At 46.3% G+C, this 24,062-nt stretch overlaps 1 protein-coding gene across 14 annotated transcripts in view; it reads left to right on the top strand.

Annotated features, from left to right (window-relative positions):
* LOC110504179 (low-density lipoprotein receptor-related protein 2) overlaps positions 1–24,062 on the top strand; it is a 59,664-nt gene that overhangs the window by 23,005 nt on the left and 12,597 nt on the right. For 4 of the 14 annotated variants that reach the window (XM_090229749.1, XM_090229748.1, XM_090229747.1 and 1 more), the window contains exons 15-51: positions 114–306; positions 1,145–1,270; positions 1,573–1,703; positions 2,003–2,140; positions 2,248–2,532; positions 2,724–2,963; positions 3,087–3,206; positions 3,462–3,578; positions 4,883–5,263; positions 5,566–5,580; positions 5,996–6,244; positions 7,098–7,309; positions 7,410–7,594; positions 7,699–7,927; positions 8,373–8,550; positions 8,767–8,895; positions 9,776–9,942; positions 10,039–10,182; positions 10,378–10,487; positions 10,820–10,997; positions 11,264–11,477; positions 13,207–13,446; positions 13,569–13,757; positions 15,854–16,774; positions 16,905–17,070; positions 17,245–17,403; positions 17,500–17,789; positions 18,030–18,230; positions 18,886–19,128; positions 19,265–19,390; positions 19,599–19,718; positions 20,207–20,338; positions 21,813–22,014; positions 22,176–22,471; positions 22,623–23,289; positions 23,403–23,573; positions 23,666–23,889. In XM_090229749.1, coding sequence (XP_090085875.1) covers positions 114–306; positions 1,145–1,270; positions 1,573–1,703; positions 2,003–2,140; positions 2,248–2,532; positions 2,724–2,963; positions 3,087–3,206; positions 3,462–3,578; positions 4,883–5,263; positions 5,566–5,580; positions 5,996–6,244; positions 7,098–7,309; positions 7,410–7,594; positions 7,699–7,927; positions 8,373–8,550; positions 8,767–8,895; positions 9,776–9,942; positions 10,039–10,182; positions 10,378–10,487; positions 10,820–10,997; positions 11,264–11,477; positions 13,207–13,446; positions 13,569–13,757; positions 15,854–16,774; positions 16,905–17,070; positions 17,245–17,403; positions 17,500–17,789; positions 18,030–18,230; positions 18,886–19,128; positions 19,265–19,390; positions 19,599–19,718; positions 20,207–20,338; positions 21,813–22,014; positions 22,176–22,471; positions 22,623–23,289; positions 23,403–23,573; positions 23,666–23,889 — 8,088 coding nt within the window. Of the gene's footprint in view, positions 1–113; positions 307–1,144; positions 1,271–1,572; positions 1,704–2,002; positions 2,141–2,247; positions 2,533–2,723; positions 2,964–3,086; positions 3,207–3,461; positions 3,579–4,419; positions 4,495–4,882; positions 5,264–5,565; positions 5,581–5,995; positions 6,245–7,097; positions 7,310–7,409; positions 7,595–7,698; positions 7,928–8,372; positions 8,551–8,766; positions 8,896–9,775; positions 9,943–10,038; positions 10,183–10,377; positions 10,488–10,819; positions 10,998–11,263; positions 11,478–13,206; positions 13,447–13,568; positions 13,758–15,853; positions 16,775–16,904; positions 17,071–17,244; positions 17,404–17,499; positions 17,790–18,029; positions 18,231–18,458; positions 18,486–18,601; positions 18,641–18,885; positions 19,129–19,264; positions 19,391–19,598; positions 19,719–20,206; positions 20,339–21,812; positions 22,015–22,175; positions 22,472–22,622; positions 23,290–23,402; positions 23,574–23,665; positions 23,890–24,062 lie in introns of those variants that run through there. The other 10 variants (XM_036974378.2, XM_036974377.2, XM_036974376.2 and 7 more) reach the window with 5 other exon arrangements.

Genomic DNA, 24,062 nt, shown 5'->3' with positions numbered 1-24,062 from the left:
TTTTCTCTGTCAGGTCTACATAGGGCAAATGCAAGCTGACAGTCTATTTACTTACCTGTGTTCCTCTTTCATCTCTGTACTAAATGGCGGTGTCCTCGCTTTGTTCTGCACAGGCAGAGAGGTGCTAGCTGCCAATAGAGTGGACGGCGTGGAGGACTTGGCTTACGACTGGATTTCAAAGAACCTCTACTGGACAGACCCGCGCTACAGGAGTATTTCAGTCATGAAGCTGGCCGATCAGTCCAGGAGAGCCATCATACGCAACCTGAACAACCCAAGGTCCATCGTGGTGCACCCTGTGATTGGGTAAATACAGCTGGGCTGGGATTAAGGAGGAGGGGTCAGGGAGAGAGGTTTGGTGCCACTTCCAGCCTGACTGTGGCAACAAACATGAGAGAGGGAGGGATATATAGCAGATATGATAGGGTTCTGTACCTTGCTGATGCATGAAGAATGTTGACTTTACCGAGCAATGCATGCTTTTTACAGAATAATATCCTAATTGAAACGTTTGATTCTATTCAATTCATTAAAATAAATGATAATCAGATTATATTTACTTTAGATTAATTTAAAGCACCATAGGAAGTCAAAAGGAAACACAGATAGTGTGAGAAATCGGTCAAGTAGGCGAAATGTTCCTGGGCAAGCCCAACTTAGTGAGGGCATTAGCCAGACCCAGCAGGGCTCAGAGGCCCACGTTTTCGTCCTGGACCCCTGCCTATTAAGAACATGAAAAAGCATTAGCAAACTGAGCACTTATGTCTAGTCACACCTAGCATAATGCGAGAGGTACCGGCTCTCTCATAGATTGTTCACACTTTAAACCCCAAACCTGATGAAAATGAGTCTTTATTTAGTGCCCGTGGGACATTTCCAATAGCTACAAAATCATAAAGCCTCTGGGTCCAACAGCCTAGATTAGTGATGCATGAAGGCCAGTATTGTAGTGGACACTAAGAACTTAGCTTAAACGTAAAAACCCCTGTGGCGCTCTCAAATAAACTGTCTATATTTCTCAGTTCATAGAAGATTTTGAAGTGGTCCTAAAGCCAGAGTCTACTTTGGTTGAGGTGAAACAGACACGACCATCTTTTCCCATATAAGTGTGATTGTTGGTTAATGTGTATGTTTTATTTGGCAGGTATATTTTCTGGACCGACTGGTATCGTCCAGCGAAGATTATGAGGGCCTGGTGTGATGGGTCACATGCCCTGTCGATTGTTAACACTACACTTGGCTGGCCCAACGGCCTGGCTATCGACTGGAGGTGAGCCAAAGGTCTCAGAGGAATGGCCTCAAAATACGACATTCTTCCTCTTCCAGTAAAACTTGGTCAAGAAAACAGATTTCATGAATAACAAATTAGATCCTTAGGATTGACTTTGTCACTACATTGCAACCTTGTGCCACCATGTGTGATAAGTTGACATCATGTTTTTGTTCACCCACTAAGATCCAATTAAGCGTCTTATCAGAATGATCTTCACTAATCCTCCACCTGACAATATGTTTGTGCAACAGTATATAATAATGTCTGTCTGTTCCACTGGTCCTGTCTCTCCCCCTCAGCTCCATGCGCCTGTACTGGGTGGATGCCTTCTTTGATAAGATCGAGCACAGCAACTTTGATGGACGGAACAGGCTGTCTCTGGAGCGCATCACTCAGATCTCACATCCTTTTGGTCTCACCATCTTTGGAGGTGACTAAATCTTCACATGTTCTCATGAATTCAATTTGAATAGGGAACGGTATGCATCATTATTCCATCAATCGTAGGTAAAGCTACCTTGTTATTGTATAAACGCTTTCACCTTTAAAATGTCATTACTACTTGTCAAACATGCTTGATTAATGATCATTAGAATTGCCAATTACCGTGTCATCTCAAACATTAGTTCACTGGTGATGATCGACAGAATGGCTAATGTCGTAGGTCGTGCCCTGATATTCTCAACACCGGGTCTCACTTTCATGAGCATTCCTGCTCGGCCCATCCAGGTTATGCATATTTCACTGACTGGCGCCTGGGTGGGATCGTGCGTGTGCGCAAGACTGACGGGGGAGAGATGGTCATCATCAGGCGGGGAATCAGCCACATCATGCACGTCAAATCTTTCAACTACAACTCCCAGACCGGTGAGCACCTCTTTCATTGCTTTCCCTGCCTGCAGTGTTTATGTTATGGAGGATAGCTATGTGGCCATCACTACTCATTAATGATATCCTTTTACTGCCCCTCTCAGGTTCCAACTTCTGCAATAGGAATACTAATCCTAATGGAGACTGCAGCCATTTCTGCTTCCCGGCGCCGGACTCGCAGAGGGTGTGTGGCTGTCCGTATGGCTTGAAGTTGGCGCCCAACCAGCAGACGTGTGTAGAGGACCCTTCCAACGAGCCCCCCACGCTGCAGTGTGGTGCCAACTCCTTCTCCTGCACCAACGGGAAATGTGTCCCTCAGAACTACAGATGCGATGGCGTTGATGATTGCCACGACAACAGCGATGAGGCCAACTGTGGAAGCGCTCATAGTAATGCATTATGATCTGATTCAATGGTCTATACTAACTGTTAGTAGGTCACTCGAGGCACTTTATTGGGGCATTAGTAATCATGTTTAATATACTTATACTTAGATGTAAGTATACTTTAAATGGCTTGTTACAGTGTTAGCAAGAAGCAAAACATTTATGTTTCATTAATCATTCCTGCTCTCTCTCAGACACCACCTGCTCACCCAGGGCGTTCACCTGTGCCAACCAGCAATGTGTGCCCAGTGGTTGGCACTGCGACGGTCACAACGACTGCTTCGACGGCAGTGACGAGCGGAACTGCCCCACCCAGAACCCTGGCACCTGCCCGGCCAACCAGTTCACCTGTGCCAACCACCGCTGCATCCCACACACCTGGATGTGTGACACAGACAACGACTGTGGGGACAGCTCCGACGAGGCCAACTGCAGTGAGTCTCCCTAGTCAAGGATTACTTTTATTTCCACACATTTATTGTAGGACTAATTCCTCTATTGTTGAGTGTCTTTTTGGGATCTAACTGTTAGCTCCATTGGTCTCTCTGTGTTGGCAGACCTCAGTGGTACATGCCACCCGGAACAGTTCCAGTGCCCAGACCACCGCTGTATAAGCCCCAGCTATGTGTGTGACGGTGACAGAGACTGTATGGATGGGGCTGATGAACAGGGCTGCAGTGAGTGTCTCTGTATACCTCTCAACACTGTACTGTATTTAGGAACTAACACAGCTAGAAAGCACCAACAACAAGTGGCACATCATTTCAAGTCAACTGAATCAACACACGCATTTGATATTGCCTTATGCCATTGATCTCATTACATGTGTATTATACAGTACTCACAATGACTTTGCATGTTCTGAACTGCATCCTCCATCCACACTGTTTGCAATATCTCAGCCTAAGCACACTATGCTGTTGTTTTTTCAGTTTACAACTGCACTCTCTATGAGTTCAAGTGTTCCAATGGACATCAGTGTATCAACTCCTACTACCGCTGTGATGGGGTCTTTGACTGTAGTGATCGCTCAGATGAGTCTGGCTGTCGTAAGTCATCAACCTCTTTGTTTTGAGTCACAAGAAAGTACACTGAACAAAAATATAAACGCACCATGGAAAGGGTTGGTCCCATGTTTCATGAGTTGAAATAAAATATCCCAGACATTTTCCATACACACAAAAAAATGTGTGCACAAATTTGTTTACATCCCTATTGGCGAGCATTTCTCCTGCCAAGACAATCCATCCACCTGACAGGTGTGGCATATCAATAAGCTGATTAAACAGCATGATCATTACACAGGTGCACCTTGTGCTGGAGACAATAAAAGGCCACTCTAAAAGGTGCAGTTTTGTCATGCAATACAATGCCACAGATGGCTCAAGTTTTGTGTGTGCAATTGGCACACTGACTGTAGGAATGTCCACCACAGCTGTTACCAGAGAATTTAATGTTAATTTATCTACCATAAGCCGCCTCCTACGTCATTTTAGAGAATTTGGCAGTATGTCCAACCGGCCTCACAATCGCAGACCACGTGTAATCACGCCAGCCCAGGACCTACACATCCGGCTTCTTTACCTGCGGGACCGTCTGAGATCAGCCACCCGGCAGCTGATGAAACTGAGGAGTATTTCTGTCTGTTATAAAGCCATTTTGTGGGGAAAAACTCATTCTGATTGGCTAAGCCCGGCTTCCCAGTGGGTGTGCCTAGCTCCCAAGTGGATGCAAATGCCCTCCCAGGCTCACCCATGGCTGCATCCCTTCCCAGTCATGTGAAATCTGTAGATTAGGGCCTAATGAATTTATTTAAATTGACTGATTTCCTTATATTAACTGTAACTGTATCGTTGAAATTGTTGCATGTTGCATTTATATTTTTGTTCAGTATAGGATGACCAGTTTATGTATTTCCTTTCTTCCTTTTCTCACTGCTTACGGACGACCGCGAGCCCTTAACAGGTAGAAACAACCTCAATCATTGGTAAAAACCTCACGCGTGTACCTGTCATTCATCCCAAACCTGCCATCCACACTAACCCTCTGAATATGGGAATGTTGCAAAAACAAAAATGAGTCGTTACAAATGTTTCAGAAATGGTGTGTTTTAATGCAGAGCACAAATTCGATGGCTGTCGTAAGTATACAACCTCGTTGTTTTGAGTGGCAATACAATTGAATGATCAGTTGCTATGCAGAGTTGATCGACCGACTGGTCTTGGAGCACAGCAGGTTTGACCATTACTCTTAATGAGGTGACGTCATCACAGAGGTTCTGCTGTGGCTTCCTCCTGAGCTTCAGCCACACTTCACTACACTGTCTGACCTTGCCTTCTCCTGCTCTGCCTAGCCACCAGACCCCCAGGGATGTGCCACCATGAGAGTGAGTTCCAGTGCCAGTCAGACGGTAGCTGTATCCCCTCCACCTGGGAGTGTGACGGTCACCCGGACTGTGAGGACGGCTCAGACGAGCACCACGTCTGTCCCCCCCGCACCTGCCCCACCTCCATGTTCCGCTGTGACAACGGCAACTGTGTGTACCAACGGTGGCTCTGCGACGGGGACAACGACTGTAGGGACATGAGTGACGAGAGAGACTGCCCCACGCCACCTTTCCGCTGCCCCAGCTGGCAGTGGCAGTGCCCGGGCCACAGTGTGTGTGTCAACATCAGCAGGGTGTGTGACAACAATCCTGACTGTCCCAATGGTGCAGACGAGTCCCCGCTCTGCAGTAAGTCACCTTCTCTGCTTCTCTGCCTTTTGGGCCAGCATTCTAATAATGTCGTTACGAAAATCACTCTTTGAACATTTTCTTTTTGTAATTTTCTAGGTTCACTGGTCACTTGAAATCTAGACATATTTTTCACGGCATTCCTGATCTCAGTGGTTTTAATGTTTGTTTGTTTGAATGTTTGTGAGAAATGTTTGTTATGCTTGGAATCTTGTGTTCAAATCATGCATGTGTTGATTTGGTCTGTAATAACTTAAAAGTGATCTATGATTTTCCTTTCCTGCCGTCCTCACTGCTTTCAGACGAGCCCTTGCCAGGTAGGAACAACCTCAATCATTGGTTAAACCTCACGCGTGTAGCTTTGATTCATCCCAAACCTGCCACCCACACTAACCCTCTGAATATGGGTAAAGTGTTGCAAAACACAATTGGAGGATAAAATTAAATGATTGTCTGTAGTTACAAATGTAGAAAATGTGTTTCAGAATGTACAAATGGCAATATTTGATACAAAATAGAAAGTCTATAGATATTTTCTGGGGTGCTGTGTTGATGCTCTATTTGCAGCACTGTGATTCGTTGAGCAGCTAGCTACAGTAGTTGCATTGCCGTCATACGTTTGATTCATTTATCCACATTGCCTGCTGCGTATGTCACCGAGGTGTTTCATTTTCTTACCGTCTGTTTTTAAGAATGACAGCTATTGACTCACTCCTCTGTTTACCCTCCTAGATCAGGAGAGCTGCACAGACAACAACGCTGGTTGCACCCACGGCTGCATCCAGGGTCCGTTTGGGGCCCAGTGCACCTGTCCCCTGGGTTACCAGCTGAGTAATGACTGGAAGACGTGTGATGACCTGAATGAGTGTAACCCCCCTGGGCTGTGTAGTCAGCACTGCTTCAACGAGAGAGGCTCCTTCCGCTGTCACTGCTCAGATGGATACACTCTGGAGGCCGACCAACAGACATGCAAGGTCTCAGGTGAGGAGCAAGACTGTGTGTGTGTGTATGTGTGTGTGTGTGTGTGTGTGTGTGTGTGTGTGTGTGTGTGTGTGTGTGTGTGTGTGTGTGTGTGTGTGTGTATGTGTGTTTGTGTCTGTGTGTGTGTGTGTGTGTGTGTGTGTGTGTGTGTGTGTGTGTGGTTAGAGTATTTGAAGGGAATTTGCATCTGCCACACTATAATTCTAAGCTCTTATAAACTTTTACTCACATTTGGATACAGAGGCATTTTATCTCACCAGTCCATTTGGTCCACAACATACTCAATTATGTTTCCTCTAAACATAATTGGCCTAATTTCAAAATATGAGACGTATCTTCCGTCTGTGGATTAAGTCCAGTCTTCCAGATGACAGACAGAGATACAGTACGTCTGATTGGCCCACACAGACATGATAAACCGTCCAGTGGCTGGACAGGAATGATCGAAATGGAGTCGGTGTTCGGTCTCAGACCACCGGGCGGACAGACTCACTCTCACTCTTCTCCATTCTCTTCCCACTCGGCTCTGATTTCCCCAGATAACACGAATAACATATATGCCACTCACTGACTCTCTCTTTAGGTAATTAGGAGATAATCAGCAACAAAGGGCTTGTTTATGAGTAGTGTACCTGACATGAGCCCATCACAGATATCCTGCTAAAAAGCACTGTAATTCAATTTGCCATTATTCTCAACAAAGCTGTATTGATCCCCTGCTGTGGATATCCGAGGAGCTCTGTCTATCGTGTTTTGAAGTTTGGGAAGTCCTCTGTAGAATGTTCTATAGCTGATGATTAGTCTCATTTGAATTAGAAGGCACAGGTGAGAAGAGGATGGTTTCTGTTCACAGGTTCACGTCAGGCTTTCCTGTTAGTTGCCAGCCGAAATCAGATTGTGTCCGATGACATAACCACTCAGCCCAATGTGGTCCGCTCGCTGGTCCGGGATGGGCGAAACATCGTGGCCCTGGACTTTGACTCAGTGACTGACCGTGTGTACTGGTCTGACACCAGCCAGGACAGAATATGGAGCGCTCACAAAAATGGCTCTGACAGGGCCGTGGTGAGTACAGACTACTGACTGTCTTTCCAGTTCTCACAAACATTCTCTACTCAGTGTAATGACCTCCAATCACTTAAACCTGTGTTTTGATTTTTGACAGGTTTTTGACAGTGGAGTGACAGTGACAGAGAGTCTGGCAGTGGACTGGGTGGGCAGGAACCTCTACTGGACTGACTATGTTCTGGAGACCATCGAGGTGTCCAAACTGGACGGCTCCCACAGGACTGTGTTGGTCAGTGAGAACGTGACCAATCCCAGAGCCCTGGTGCTGGACCCAAGGGACAGGTGAGGCTCATCTACAGTGGACATACATACATGGTAGAGAAGTATAATAATGCAATAATGCAAATGTAATTGACTGTAACTATAACAGTTGATCTATTGTGCAGTGCTCACCTCATGTTCTGGACAGACTGGGGGAGGAACCCTCGCATTGAGAAGGCCAGCATGGACGGGAAGATGAGGACAACCATTATAAGCAACAAAATTTACTGGCCCAACGGCCTAACCATTGACTATCCCAACAATCTGCTCTACTTCGCTGATGCCTACCTGGATTTTATTGACTACTGTGATTACAATGGCAACAACAGGAAACAAGTTCTGGCCAGCGATTTGGTGAGGATACATGGCATTTTCTGTCGATTTTTATTTACATTGATATAATTGATATCAGGGGCACAACTTTGTTTTTAGAAATGGGGGGGACATATATATATTTTTGTTATTATATAAAACGTTATTATTTATATTTTTATCCAGTCGGATAAACACTCCAAACAGCCTACCTGATCGCTCAGAGGCGTCAGCATGGTCATAAAGCACACCATTTTATCAGATTGTATCACATTCCAATGATAAAACTGGGTGGGACAAAAATGCAATTTCAGAATGTGGGGGGGCATGTCCCCCGCCGCCAGTGAAAGTTGCGCCCCTGATTGATATCGATTAAACTAGGAAAAACATTAGCATTGCATACAGAACATAATTTACCGATTTACCATCTGTGTGGAATAATATCAATAAAATACACTTCTTGTCTTATTCTGCTCTCAATAAAAAGGTACTGCAACATCCCCACGCAATTACCATTTTTGAGGATTTTGTGTATTGGACCGACAGATACATCAACCGTGTGATCCGAGCCCATAAGTGGCACGGGGAGAACCAGACAGTGATGCTCTACAACCTCCCTCAGCCCATGGGCCTGGTGGCGGTACACCCTGCCAGGCAGCCTGCAGGTAGGACAGGGACACACCACTGATCAATAACATTCTAGGACATATGGTAGGCCAATTAAAAATACATCTTAGACATGGTGATATCATAAGCTAGTATTGGCACCGTACACTGTTGCCATTGTATTTTAAATTACATTTCTGAATGAACAAAGAAGATACTGAACACTGTTGATTTTTGTCTTTCTTGTGTGTGTGTGTTATTGGATCTGTGTGCAGGTGAAAACCACTGCTTGAGGAGGCTCTGTACTCATATCTGTCTGCTCTCGGCCATTGGGCCCAGCTACTACTCCTGCGCCTGTCCCTCAGGCTGGACCCTGACTGCAGACAATTTCACCTGTGCCAGAGGTAGGCTCCATGCCAACCTGAGAGAAACACTCCTCACTCACAGTTTCATTAAAAAGAAAGTGAGGTCAGATAGAACAGATAGATTGTAATTCTCATAACGTATACAGTATTTATTCATGGTAGGTATTGATACGAATGCTTAAAACCTACAAACAGAGAGCTGCTGTTTTGCAAACATATTTATTTGGGCATATCCAGCTCTCAGTCGGTAAAAGAAGAAATCTAGAATGCCGGACTCATATTTTAGAGGCAAAGGACTTGTCAACAGTATCTCATTTAAATTCTGTTGTAAAATCCCTTTCCAGAGGTAAATATCGAGGATCATTAAAGTGTGACTAGGGTTTCAATAAGACAATGGACCTTTAATGTGAAGTCTAGAGGGTCGTGTTTAGGTCAACAGCGTAACCCATCTCAGGGCTTGAGCTTTTTCTAACCATGCAGAACGCATTCACCCCCGAGAGGTGATGATTACCCAAGAATGAAAATGCCCTCCGAGCTATCTATTGATTCTAATCTCTGATGACAAAGCAAATCATACTGTGGAATGTGCTTACACTAGACCTTCTGAACCCCCTTCCTTTTCAACCTTTTTTTAACATACTGTTATTTTACCTGTTTTTAAAAACGAAATCAGTGCTCAATAGGCTATATGTCCAATAGGCTATATGTCCAATAGGCTATATGTCCAATAGGCTATATGTCCAATAGGCTATATGTCCAATAGGCTATATGTCCAATAGGCTATATGTCCAATAGGCTATATGTCCAATAGGCTATATGTCCAATAGGCCATATGTCCAATAGGCTATATGTCCAATAGGCTATGTGTCCATTCGGAGCCACCATGTTTTTGGTGATGAATACTTGTATTTTCCTGCAGTTGAGGATCCTTTCTTGGTGGTGGTGAGAGACAGTGTCATCTACGGCATGTCGTTGAACCCGGACGACAAGAGCAACGACGCCATGGTCCCAGTTGCGGGACTTCAGAATGGATATGATGTGGACTTTGACGATATTGAGCGGACCATCTATTGGGTAGAGCACCCGGTACGTGTTCGCACCGTCTACACCGACAGAGACCTGAAGTGACACTACTCTGCTGTCCCTAGGCTCTGACCAACCATGTCCCTTTCTCCTCTGTAGGGTGAGATCCACAGGGTGAAGTCGGACGGTACCAACAGGACAGAGTTTGCCCCGGCAGCCATCCTGGGTTCCCCTGTGGGCCTGGCCCTGGACTGGATGACAGAGAACCTGTACTACACCAACCCAGCCACCCAGTCGATTGAGGTGAGCTGAAACATCCCCCCGTCTCTATGCTCCTGTATAATAATAACAATGAAGTTATTTCTGAAAACGAGTGGTGCACTACTGACAGTGAACATTGTATTTCGAAAATAAAGTAGTTATCTTTGTTTGGTTTTCCCCTCTGTTGGGGGGGGGGGGGGGGGTACATCTGATCTGTGCGTGTGTGTGTTTTGTCAGGTTTTGAGGCTGAGCGGGGAGGTGCAGTACAGAAAGACTCTAATCACCAATAATGGCTCCCCGACTGGCGCAGGCTCTCCGGTTGGCATTGCTGTTGACCCGGCACGTGGGTAAGCCCCATTTAACACTGCTCTGGCTCATCCCCACAGTCCCTCACCCCCTTCAGCCTGCCTGAATGCCATCTGCTCCACCCCCAGAGAGAGACCTAGCACTGTTACTGTACACAACACAACACTACACACTCCAACACGCCACCACCAGGCAAAAAGTGTACATATCAACTATTCACCGTCAGCATATCAAATGTGTATTGGCACGATTAAGATTTCTTCTCTCTGAATCTCACACGTGGGCTTTGATTGAATCGGTCGTAGATGTTCTCATATGAGGTGATGGAGATGCCGAGGGGCTGTATTCATAGCCGTGTCTCTCTCTCTGTTAGGAAACTGTACTGGACAGACCAGGGCACAGAGAGTGGCATCCCTGCCAAGGTGGCGGCCGCAGACATGGACGGCTCCAACCCTGTCACCCTGTACACCAACAACCTGGATCATGTGGAGTTCATCACTGTGGACATACGAGAGAACAAGCTGTACTGGGCTGTCACAGGCACCGGAATGGTGGGTCGTCATCTCTCCCTCAACCACTATGCCTGTGTCTCAAATGCCACCCCATATAGTTCACCTCTTTTGACCAGGGCCCATAGGGCTCTGGTCAATTAAAGTGCACTATATAGGGAATAGGGTGCTCTATGGTCTCTATGATTCATATGTGGCCGATTCTAACAAAATACCCTCACGTAGTCCAACTCATTGCTTCTTATACATATATTTTACACGTTACATCTGGTGTTAAGGGCAGTCTTGATGTTATTAAAACCCCACAGATTGAGCGTGGCGACCCAGAAGGGACCAATCGCATCACAATAGTGACAGGCTTGTCCCATCCCTGGGGCGTCGCTGTTCATGAGCGCTTCCTCTACTTCACCGACCGGGACTTTGAGGTGATAGAGCGAGTGGACAAGGCCACCGGGGCTAACAAGGTGGTGCTGCGGGACAACGTGTCTGGACTGAGAGTACTGAAGGTGCACTACAGGGAGAGTGAGTATCTGAGGGACCTTATGGTACAGCCAAACAAATATGAACCCCACTCCCACCCCATTGATTGAGACTGAAACGTTTGTTTATTAAGATACATGAACTTGTTGGAAGCATCAAGATTACCAGTGCACTGGAGTTTTTTAAATGTATTTTGTTGAGTGTTTAATCAGTATGCATACATACTATACATATTTTGGCCGTTATATATTTTGGGGGTAAAGATATAGCATTGCTGAATTATGGCATTGCTTTGGTCTTTTTGATAGCTGTTGGGTAATTATGTGGGAGATGGAGGGGAGCATTAGATGGCCAGTTACTCTTCCCTTATAAGGAACACTGGGCATTGTGTATGGAACAAGCAGTGTCCGTTTGTCCCCTAAAACAGAGCGGACACAGCAAAACAAAAATGGTTCTGTGAAAGTTCCCAGAACATTTTTAAGGTCGTGGCAAATGTTCTCATAACTCAAAAACATTTCAGTTGTGCAGATGATGCCAAATTGTTTCTTTTACGCTGCGAAAAACATTCACCTGATGTTAGAAAAATGTTCCCAGAACTCATTTAGTCTGTCCTTTAAAGGTTCCCAGAATGTTTTATTAGGTTGTGGGAATAGTCTGGTGGGAACTGAGCATATTTTGTGTTCTGGGAATCTACCTCTTCTAATGTACCCACTCTGTTCCCACAACCTAATTAAATGTTCTAGAAACCTTTTAAAGAACTCAGAAAGCCTGTTTTGTTAACATTCTTGCAACATCAAAGGAATGTGTTGTTCACCCTGATACAAACATTATCTGAATATCACCACAACTGGACAGTTTAAGTGTTTTGGGAACCTCTTGTCATATCCCCACTATGTTCCCACAACCTAAATAAATGTTATAGGAACGTATAAAGAACATAAAAAGAAAAAGAACCCTAAAAGAAACATTGTATAATCATCCAACACCGTTTTTGGTGTTTTGGGAACATATCTTATGTGATGTCCCCACAATGTTCCCACGAGACTGTTCCCACAACTTAATGAAACATTCGGTGAACCTTTAAAGAACAGACACAATGTGTTCTGGGAACATTCTTGCAGCATCAGGCGAATGTTTTATACAAACATTGTATAAACATCAGCACGACTGGACAGTTTTTGTGTTATGAGAGCATTTACTGCAACTTAGCAAATGTTCAGGGAACTTTCACTGAACCAAAACATTACTGGAACATTATTACATTTGAGGAATGTTCTGTGGTGTTTGTTAGGAGAACATTCCAAGGATATTTCATTTGGAAAATGTATTGAAGAAAATAAAGATTTTTTTTAATCAAAAACATTATCTGAATGTTTTTGGAATGTTATCATCCTAATGTTAGATACAACTCTTAACTTAAACTTAATGGGAATCTAAGCTAATGTTCTGGGAATGTTCCCGGTTTGCTGGGGATACTGTAAGTGACATAGTTTCTGGGAATAGATCAACCCTTGAGCCTGATTTGGCAACGATGTATCAAAATGGTGTTTGCACCAGTTCCTTCCAGTGACGGCTCAGAAATGAGGTTATCTCAGTTCCAGGATTGTAATTTGTAACATAGTTTAGTCTGATATTGAAAAGTTCCTGACTACCCTTGTTGTCCTTGACCTAGAACGTTTAGAAATGTTAATGAATTTGTAGTTATACGTGTGCAGACTCCCGTTTGATATGAATGCCATGTCCTAATCCACCATGTGGTCTGCCTCTGCAGTCTCGGCTGGTACCTCCAACGGTTGCAGCAACAACAGGGGTGCGTGTGAGCACCTGTGTCTACCGCGGCCCGGAGGCCTGTATACCTGTGCCTGTGCTACTGGCTTCAAGCTCAGCGTTGACAACAGGACCTGTGCTCCATACCAGTCATACGTGGTCATCTCCATGCTGTCTGCCCTCAAAGGCTTCAGTCTGGAGGGGGCTGACCACTCCGAGGCCATGGTGCCAGTGGCTGGGCGAGGTGGGTGTTGTTCAGATGTAAATGTGTTGTTCAGTCTTTTCGTTAGTACAGGGGAAAACAATACAACGTCAATGCCGATGTTTATGTTTAACCAGGTTAACCTCTCTGGTTGTGTCGCGTAGGACGTAATGCTCTACATGTGGATGTCCACATGCCCTCGGGGTTCCTCTACTGGTGTGACTTCAGCAGCACTGTGACGTCTCAGAACGGGATCCGCCGGATCAAGCCCGATGGAGCAGGGTTCCGCAGCGTGGTCACATCTGGAATCGGCCGCAACGGGATACGAGGCATCGCTGTGGACTGGGCTGCAGGTAGGGCATCCGCTTTGGGTTCGTGTTCAGAGAGCTCAATTGGAAAGTGTTTAAATGATGCCAGCAGGTAGAGAAAGTAAAGGTCGGCCAACAGTAGGTATCCAGGGATACTGTGTAAGAGGCTTTAACACAGGGTCTGACTCCCAGAAAGCAGGCTGGAATATTCTCAGTCAGGTGAGTAGAAAGAAGTGAGGACTGGACTGGAGAGTGCTGCAGATCTTGGAAGTGTGGCCAATAATTATTCAGTTTATGGGTACACTAATCCGAGGCTGGTTTCCCAGACACAGATTTCATTTCTGGACTAAAATGGAAAATCTCTCATTGAAAGTGCAATGTAGTCCAGGAATAGGCTTAATCTGGGTCTAGGAAACCAGCCCCAGGTGACTATTCAAATTAACGGACTTACTCTGTCCTTGCACAACCACTCAATACGATCTGCATTACCGGAGGCTCTTCCTAGATAATCTAATCTCCATTGCCCTTTTACTTATATACAGTGCCTTGCGAAAGTATTCGGCCCCCTTGAACTTTGCGACCTTTTGCCACATTTCAGGCTTCAAACATAAAGATATAAAACTGTATTTTTTTGTGAAGAATCAACAACAAGTAGGACACAATCATGAAGTGGAACGACATTTATTGGATATTTCAAACTTTTTTAACAAATCAAAAACTGAAAAATTGGGCGTGCAAAATTATTCAGCCCCTTTACTTTCAGTGCAGCAAACTCTCTCCAAAAGTTCAGTGAGGATCTCTGAATGATCCAATGTTGACCTAAATGACTAATGATGATAAATACAATCCACCTGTGTGTAATCAAGTCTCCGTATAAATGCACCTGCACTGTGATAGTCTCAGAGGTCCGTTAAAAGCGCAGAGAGCATCATGAAGAACAAGGAACACACCAGGCAGGTCTGAGATACTGTTGTGAAGAAGTTTAAAGCCGGATTTGGATACAAAAAGATTTCCCAAGCTTTAAACATCCCAAGGAGCACTGTGCAAGCGATAATATTGAATCAGACCACTGCAAATCTACCAAGACCTGGCCGTCCCTCTAAACTTTCAGCTCATACAAGGAGAAGACTGATCAGAGATGCAGCCAAGAGGCCCATGATCACTCTGGATGAACTGCAGAGATCTACAGCTGAGGTGGGAGACTCTGTCCATAGGACAACAATCAGTCGTATATTGCACAAATCTGGCCTTTATGGAAGAGTGGCAAGAAGAAGGCCATTTCTTAAAGATATCCATAAAAAGTGTTGTTTAAAGTTTGCCACAAGCCACCTGGGAGACACACCAAACATGTGGAAGAAGGTGCTCTGGTCAGATGAAACCAAAATTGAACTTTTTGGCAACAATGCAAAACGTTATGTTTGGCGTAAAAGCAACACAGCTGAACACACCATCCCCACTGTCAAACATGGTGGTGGCAGCATCATGGTTTGGGCCTGCTTTTCTTCAGCAGGGACAGGGAAGATGGTTAAAATTGATGGGAAGATGGATGGAGCCAAATACAGGACCATTCTGGAAGAAAACCTGATGGAGTCTGCAAAAGACCTGAGACTGGGATGGAGATTTGTCTTCCAACAAGACAATGATCCAAAACATAAAGCAAAATCTACAATGGTTCAAAAATAAACATATCCAGGTGTTAGAATGGCCAAGTCAAAGTCCAGACCTGAATCCAATCGAGAATCTGTGGAAAGAACTGAAAACTGCTGTTCACAAATGATGTTTTGCAAGGAGGAATGGGAAACAATTTTAGTCTCTCGATGTGCAAAACTGATAGAGACATACCCCAAGCGACTTACAGCTGTAATCGCAGCAAAAGGTGGCGCTACAAAGTATTAACTTAAGGGGGCTGAATAATTTTGTACGCCCAATTTTTCAGTTTTTGATTTGTTAAAAAAGTTTGAAATATCCAATAAATGTCGTTCCACTTCATGATTGTGTCCCACTTGTTGTTGATTCTTCACAAAAAAATACAGTTTTATATCTTTATGTTTGAAGCCTGAAATGTGGCAAAAGGTCGCAAAGTTCAAGGGGGCTGAATACTTTCGCAAGGCACTGTATATCAACTTGGCTGTGCTTTTCAGGGAACCTTTATTTCACGAATGCTTTCCTGACGGAGACCTATGTGGAGGTTCTGCGCTTAAACACAACTTTCCGACGTGTGCTGTTGAAGACTCAAGTGGACATGCCACGCCACATCGTGGTGGACCCTAAAAACAGATACCTGTTCTGGGCAGATTACGGACAGAACCCCAAGATTGAGCGAGCTCTGCTGGACGGGACCAACCGCACTGTGCTGGTGTCGTCTGGGATTATAACCCCGCGAGGTCTAGCTCTGGACTACCAGACTGGATATGTCTACTGGGTGGATGACTCTCTGGATATGATAGCCCGGGTCAACCCTCAGGGGGGAGAGACAGAGATAGTCCGGTACGGGAGCCGCTACCCGACTCCCTATGGCATCACTGTGTTTGAGACTAGCATCATCTGGGTGGACAGGAACCTGAAGAAGGTGTTCCAGGCCAGTAAGGAGCCAGGCAGTGCAGAGCAGCCTACAGTCATCAGAGACAACATCAACATGCTGAGAGACGTGACCATCTACGACCAGCGCACCCAGCCCAGCTCGGCCCAGCAGCTCAACAACAACCCCTGCCTGCAGACCAACGGGGGCTGTGCCCACTTCTGCTTCGCCCTCCCCGGGAGCCAGAGCAAGAAGTGTGGCTGTGCCTTTGGGAACCTGGGGGCGGACAACGCGGGCTGTGTGGTGTCGCGGGATGATTACCTCATCTATACGACAGAGAGCACGGTGCGGAGTCTGCGTCTGGACCCGGACGACCACGCACTGCCCTTCCCTGTGGTCAACGTGCCCCGCACGTCCGTGGCCCTGGACTTTGACCGAACAGACAATAGGATCTACTTCACCCAGAGCTCAGGGGCTGGGAGCAGCAAGATTAGCTACATCAGTCTGTCCTCTCCCACCTCGCCTCCAGTAGTGGTGGCTTCTGGTAAGACACATAACAACTGGATTTGTTCCATTACACTGCAACATCATATTGTAATCATCTGGTTCCAGCGTTTTTGGGCTATTTGCTTATTGCAATACTTTTCTACGTGGTGTGTTTTGTGTCCACGCAGATCTAGGAGCTCCTGATGGTATTGCCTATGACTGGATCAACAAAAGGATTTACTACAGCGACTACATCAACCAGACTATCAGCTCCATGGCATTGGACGGGACGCAGAGATCCATCATCGCCCGTGTGACCCGACCTAGAGCCATCATGCTGGATCCCTGCAGGGGGTAAGACTGGCCAGAAATGCCAAGAATGCTGATACCGTTTCACTCCTTCTGTGATGATAACAAGAGCTCTCACTCAGTATCTTCAATAGATATTCAGCATGCGTTGAATGTACACTGTACAGTCATTGATTTAAAAAAAAAATGGGGAATCTATTCTATTTCCATGTTATACAGGTATATGTACTGGACAGACTGGGGGACCAATGCAAAGATTGAACGTGCTACTTTGGGAGGGAACTTCAGGACAGAGATTGTAAACAGCAGTCTAGTGTGGCCCAATGGACTAACCCTGGACTATGAAGAGCAGAGACTGTACTGGGCAGATGCCAGCCTGTAAGACCCTCTTATAATAATTCTACATTCTTCTCACAAATCAATCATTGTCAGATTGTATTCACGATAATGATATATGCTGGTTTTGGTTATCAGACAGAAGATTGAGCGCTGCTCGCTCGCTGGGGCCAATCGGGAGGTCATCGTCAGCACAGCCATTTACCCATTCGCCATGACCATGTATGGCCAGTACATCTACTGGACTGACTGGAACACACGCAGTATCTACCGGGCTAACAAGCACGATGGGTCTGACCAGAGGGTGATGACCCAGAACCTTCCATCCAGGCCCATGGATGTCCACGTGCTGGCCCGCAACAAGCAGCAGCAGTGCAACAGCCCTTGTCAACAGTTCAACGGAGGCTGCAGTCACATCTGTACCCCAGGTACTAGCAGTTAGGCCCTACTTTAACCCTCAAGTTTCCTGATCGAATAGAAGCAGGCTGTAGCTTCGTAGCTAAGTGTGGGGGTTGGACCAAGCTTCCTTTGAAAATGTAATTTTCTCTAGCATCGTATTGTTTTGATGTTGTCATGTTGTTTTGGGATGATGTGAGTTGGGCAATCATACGCCTGTCTGTCATACCACCCCATCCGTCTGATGCCTGTCCTCCTGCCCCTCTCCTCAGGGCCCCAGGGTGCTGAGTGTCAGTGTCCCTCAGAGGGTCGGTGGTACCTGGCCGACAACAAGCACTGTATCCCTGACAATGGGACCCGCTGCCAGGCAGACCAGTTCACCTGTATGAATGGACGCTGTATCCGTGCTCAGTGGAAGTGTGACAATGACAATGACTGTGGGGATGGAAGCGACGAGCTAGAGAGAGTCTGCGGTATGGTGCTTAGTGGCCCCACGTCGTGCCTGTTTTGTTGAATGTTGTTTGTCTTGTCTATCTAGAAATATCTTCCTTTAATATCTTTGTTGATTTGTCTTGAATGTGATTGTGATTACAGCTGACTGATGGATTTATCCCTATACCTGTTCTGTCCTTCTCTTAATCGTCTCTAAAATGCTGCCTCTAACCAGATTTCTGTTTCTACCTGCCACAACTATTTTTCAGGATCCAAGAATGATTTCCAACCTTTTGGTGTGTATGCTTGCAAATCACTAATCTAACGTAGCTATTTAGTGATGCTTGTCTTCTTCTACTAACCCCATCCTAAACTAATACATTCATGTACTTATCTTATATCTTGCATGCAGTCCAAGTTCAAATGGCAGCAGCATTTATTGCCTTGTCAGGTAAATCTCCATCTTGTACACCTGCTCATCTTCACCTGGGCCCGTATGTATCAATCGTCTCAGAGCAGTACTGATCTAAGATCAGGTTCCCCCTGTCCATGTAATCTGATTTGTTGTGATCTAAAAGGCAACGTTGATCTTAAATCAGCACTCTTACTCTAAGATGCTTGAGACCTACAGCCCCTTGTCTCCCTGTCCATTGGCTAGATCTCTGATTATGGTGTTTTTGGTTATTCGATTGGCAGCCTTCCACACTTGCGAGCTCACTGTGTTCACATGTGGGAACGGTCGCTGTGTGCCCTACCACTACCGCTGTGACCACTACAACGACTGTGGCGACAACAGTGATGAGGTAGGCTGCCTGTTCAGGTCGTGCGACCCCAACACTGAGTTCCCCTGCAACAACGGACGCTGCATCGCTAAGGACTACGTCTGCAACGGCATCAACAACTGCTTTGACAATGGCACTTCAGACGAACAAAACTGCCGTAAGTCTACACAGTAGATCGAAAGTTCAAATGTCAGTCCATAAAAATTGGAGACGTTTCAAGTGTGGTGAAACAATTGATTTTGCTGTGTGACACGAGATGATAGCACCAATCCTCTTCTTGTCATGTGTCTCAGCGGAGCGAACATGTCCGCCAGAACACACCAAGTGTGCATCCACCAACATCTGCATCCCCCGCTCCTACCTGTGTGACGGGGACAATGACTGTGGGGACATGAGTGACGAGAGCCCTGTACACTGCGGTGAGTCCCCCAGGCCTGATCTGTACAGTTAGGGTGTGTCAAAGGAAGTGTGAAAATGTGTGTACTGGATAAGAGCGTCAGCTAAATGACTAAAATGTCAAATGTAAAATGTAAGTGCCTAATATAGGGAATATGGTGCCATTTCATATGCTTTCTAAATGGGGTTTGAGAGGAGTGTGACCCCTAAATGTCTCTTTTCCTCTTCCAGCCACTTCCACGTGTGCCCAGAATGAGTTCCACTGCTCCAATGGCCGCTGTATCCCAGCCCAGTGGTACTGTGATGGGGGTACAGACTGTGCTGACGGCTCTGATGAGCCCTCCTCCTGCAGTAAGTACCACAGCTCTCCTTCCCTCACCATACTGTGCGTTGGTGTGCGTGCGCGCGCGCATGCTTGTGCTGTTGCTGATGTGTCCGTAGTGTGTACCTTTGTTAGTGGTGTGGTCAGTCAGGCCTCCCATTGTCTGCCACATTCCTCCCTACTGACGCCCACCAGTCTCCTCTGACCAACACAGCCTCTCCTCTTTCCTCTCTTCCTTCTGTCCCAGGGTAATTACACAACCTACCGTTATCTTGTGTTTCAATCGATCACCATAGATTGGAATGTGGAGGAGATGCCGTGACTACTTTGATAGCCTCACCTGTTTCATTCCGGGTTCAGATATGCATGACCTGTCTTTACTAGTTGACATCAGTTAAGACATTTACTGGGTGTTTTAAGTAACTGACTTGCATTTGTATTAAGCACAATAATATTCTAGTTCTAATCCATTCATGCAGGGTTTGTACTGATGTCTATGACCTTTGATCCTCTCCAGCCACCCCGGTGAGAACCTGCAACACCGACCAGTTCCGCTGTGATGGCGGCAGGTGCATCACCTCTTCCTGGATCTGCGATGGGGACAATGACTGCGGAGACATGAGTGATGAGGACCAGAGACACAACTGTGGTGAGTGTATTTTAGTGATGCGCGGGTTGATTTATAACCTGCAGTCCATCGCGGTTATATACGCGGGGTGGGCGGATTAAGGGTCATTAAATGTTGTGTGGCTGAAGGGCGGGTGGGTGGCGAGCGGGTTGAATAAAGAGAAAATAATAGCTTTAAAAAAAATCCATAGATGTATCATTCTCGTGCAGTTTATATCTATGGGCTGCATTAAGGTTTTTCTATCTGGCATTAGTGAGTAGGCCTAAGCTTTAGGGCCTACAGGGCCTTAACGCCAAATGCTTTAACGTCATCCACGGAGGCAAAAGGAACAATGTCAGAGAATAATTCAATAAGAGAAAAGCTGCGAAATGGAGAGTTGAAAATAAAGAGAAGGGAGGGCCAGAAAAGTCATGTTTGGGGAAGATTTGGCGACGTGGTAAAAGAGGATGGTGGCGGTGTCGTCATGTGTGACGATTGTAAGGCGCTGTACATATGCAACAGTCACAAAACGTAGGTCTATAACCTCTCATATAGACTTAATATTAACTCTTGCAGAATTAAGCTTTTTTTTTTTACAGTAAGGTTATACAACAAATTTTGACTCGGGGAACAGGAGAAGGGAAATACGTTGTCTTTCTTTTATCTTGAGAGAATGTGAATGTGCAGTTAGATACCTTCTGTAGAGGTGTTATCTTTATCGGCATCATAAAAGCGGATCGTATTTCAAGCGCATAAGATATGCATCCAAGCCGAACTGAAATCTTATCAGAAACATGTTGGGTCTGTTTTCACAGCTTTATATTTCCTTACAACCGGTCCATTAACATCTTTGTAAAGATGACAGAGAACTTAACAGAAGTCAATTAGATTGAAAAAATGTATTATATCAATTTATGGCATTATTCTGGTGAGCAAAGGTGAATTTAGTCTTCTAGGGCAACATATAATGACAGAAGAGAAGCGGCATGTATCTAATTATAGACAAGTCGACTAAGTTTACGCAATTGCGGGCGAACAAACAGCTGACCCGCGCACCACTAGTGTATTCCTCTCCTGTCTATCTCCGGTCAGACACTGATGGATCAGGATGCATGCTGGGGGTGTGGGGGTGGAGACCGGCTCCTGTTGAATGTCTCCAAGGAGCTCACATTCCTGATTTCCCCTGCGTCACTCGTTACTTTGTGCCTGTCTCAGAATCCTGTCTCAGGGTGGATCTAGACTCTTATGTCATTCCTCTCGAATGTGGGCTCTGACAATAAGGAGCCTGGAGCGCATGGCTTCAGAGCACCACGGGCCTCGGCAGGAGTCTCACTTCAAACAATGGGGCTCAATCACATTAGATGGATAGGAAACCGAAGTCACGGCTAGAGGTCCTGAAATACACTTAGGAATGTTTGGAACGCGAGAAATGTTAGGTCCAGCCTCGGAGTCTTCGTCATCACGTAACTTCTCGAATTTGGTGTCATTTTCCTGCCCCTCTGTTTTTTTTTTTTAGCTGACCGCACATGTTCCGCCTTGGAGTTTACCTGTGTGAACAACCAAGGGCCGCAGAGGAAGTGCATCTCTCGTGATTGGGTGTGTGACGGCGATGCGGACTGTGCTGATGGGTTGGACGAGCATCAGAACTGCACGCGCAGATCGTGTGGCGTCCACGAGTTCACCTGCAGTAACGGCCTCTGCATACGCAGCTCCTACAGGTTTGACAGACTCTAACATAAATATGACATGTTTCAGATTTCCTCTTGAATGCATCATTGCTTTGTAGAGGCTGAGACTACGGCGTACATTTTGGGACTGGACAGCAGCACCACCTGGTGTACAGGGAAGCACACTGAGTGACTGATGTGTTTGGTGGCAGGTGTGACCGGAGGAATGACTGCGGTGACAGCAGTGACGAGCAGGGCTGCACCTACCAGCCGTGTCAGCAGCAACAGTTCACCTGTCAAAACGGACGCTGTGTGTCACACAGCTTCATCTGTGACGGGGACAACGACTGCGGGGACGAGTCGGATGAACTAGACCACCTGTGCCGCACGCCACCGCCCACGTGCCCCCCCGGGCAGTTCAGGTGTGACAACGGACACTGTGTCCCTCTCTTTAACGTGTGTGACCGGACCGACGACTGCTCAGACAACAGTGACGAGAAGGGCTGTGGTGAGTGCATGATATCTTAAAAGCAGTAAAACAAATTCATTTAAATATAAATACAAGGCCAATAAAGTATTTAGTATCACAACAGAGCAGTGTGGTGTTTAATTTATAGTCAATTTCCTCTAAAGCCTGTTCTGTCTTGTCCTGGATGAAGGTATAAATGAATGCACCAACCCCTCCATGCACCACTGCGACCACAACTGCACTGACACGCCCACCAGCTTCATCTGCACCTGTCGCCCCGGCTACCGCCTCATGTCCGACAACAAGACCTGCGACGACGTCAACGAGTGTGCGGAGACGCCCATTGTGTGTAGTCAGGTGTGTGAGAACACCGTGGGCTCTTACATGTGTAAATGTGCCCCCGGGTTCCTACGGGAACCGGATGGCCGCAGCTGTCGTCAGAACAGCCACATCACACCCTACCTCATCTTTAGTAACCGCTATTATCTTCGTAACCTGTCCACGGATGGAGAGGCCTACTCCCTCATCCTGCAGGGCCTGACCAGCGTGGTGGCCATGGACTTTGACCGCTTGGACAGGAGGCTCTATTGGATTGATGTGGGCCGCAGGGTGATTGAGCGAATGTTCTATAACGGCAGTAACAGGGAAGTGGTGGTGAACGGGGTGCTCTATGGGGAGGGCCTGGCGGTCGACTGGGTGGGCAGGAAACTCTACTGGCTGGACAGCTTCCTGGACTGTCTCAAAGTGTCCGAACTGGACGGGCGCTTTGCTAAGAAACTGGCTGAGCACTGTGTGGATGCCGATAATACCTACTGCTTTGAAAACCCCAGGGCGCTCGTTCTGCATCCAAAATATGGGTGAGTAAATCTGCCCCATTAGTCATTATACAGAGAAAAAGTGGTGTGATTGATTCTTGGTTCATTCGATAAAAGAGGTCTTTAGTAACCTAAACTGATTTGGTCCCTGTCAGATATGTCTACTGGACGGATTGGGGTGACAAAGCCTTCATAGGTCGTGTTGGAATGGACGGCACCAACAAGACAGCCATCATCACCACTAAGATCGAGTGGCCCAATGGGGTCACCATTGACTACAGCAATGACAAGCTCTACTGGTCAGATGCACATCTCAACTACATTGAGTAAGACCTTGCTTCTAATTGCCATAGAGTCTTGCTTTGTTTCCTAAATGCCTAAATGCCTCCTGTAATCCTACTCCTCCTCTTCTCCTCAGGTTCTCAGACCTGGAGGGACATCACAGACACACTGTGTATGATGGGACACTGTCCCACCCATTTGCTCTGACTGTGTTTGAGGAGACCGTGTACTGGACTGACTGGAACACCCACACAGTGGAGAAAGGCAACAAATACGACGGATCCGGCCGCCAATCTCTTGCCAACACCACACACAGACCCTTCGACATCCACGTGTGCCATCCCTATAGGCAGCCCATAGGTCAGTCTCAGTCTAGGAGACAGTAATCTGAGTATCCTCTTCTCCTGTATCAACATCCCTTCCTCAACACTCAGGTTGCTATCACTTCCTTATCCTGACGTTTCCTGCCCGTTAGGTCCATTCAAGTGTTTACCCTTAAGACAATGCTGTGCCTGTGTTTGTTCAGATGTACT

The sequence above is a fragment of the Oncorhynchus mykiss genome, chromosome 3, assembly GCF_057628025.1.
Source record: "Oncorhynchus mykiss isolate SJ-2025 chromosome 3, ASM5762802v1, whole genome shotgun sequence".
In the NCBI taxonomy this organism is placed as follows: Eukaryota; Metazoa; Chordata; class Actinopteri; order Salmoniformes; family Salmonidae; genus Oncorhynchus; species Oncorhynchus mykiss.
This window is presented reverse-complemented; position numbering and strand designations above follow the sequence as displayed.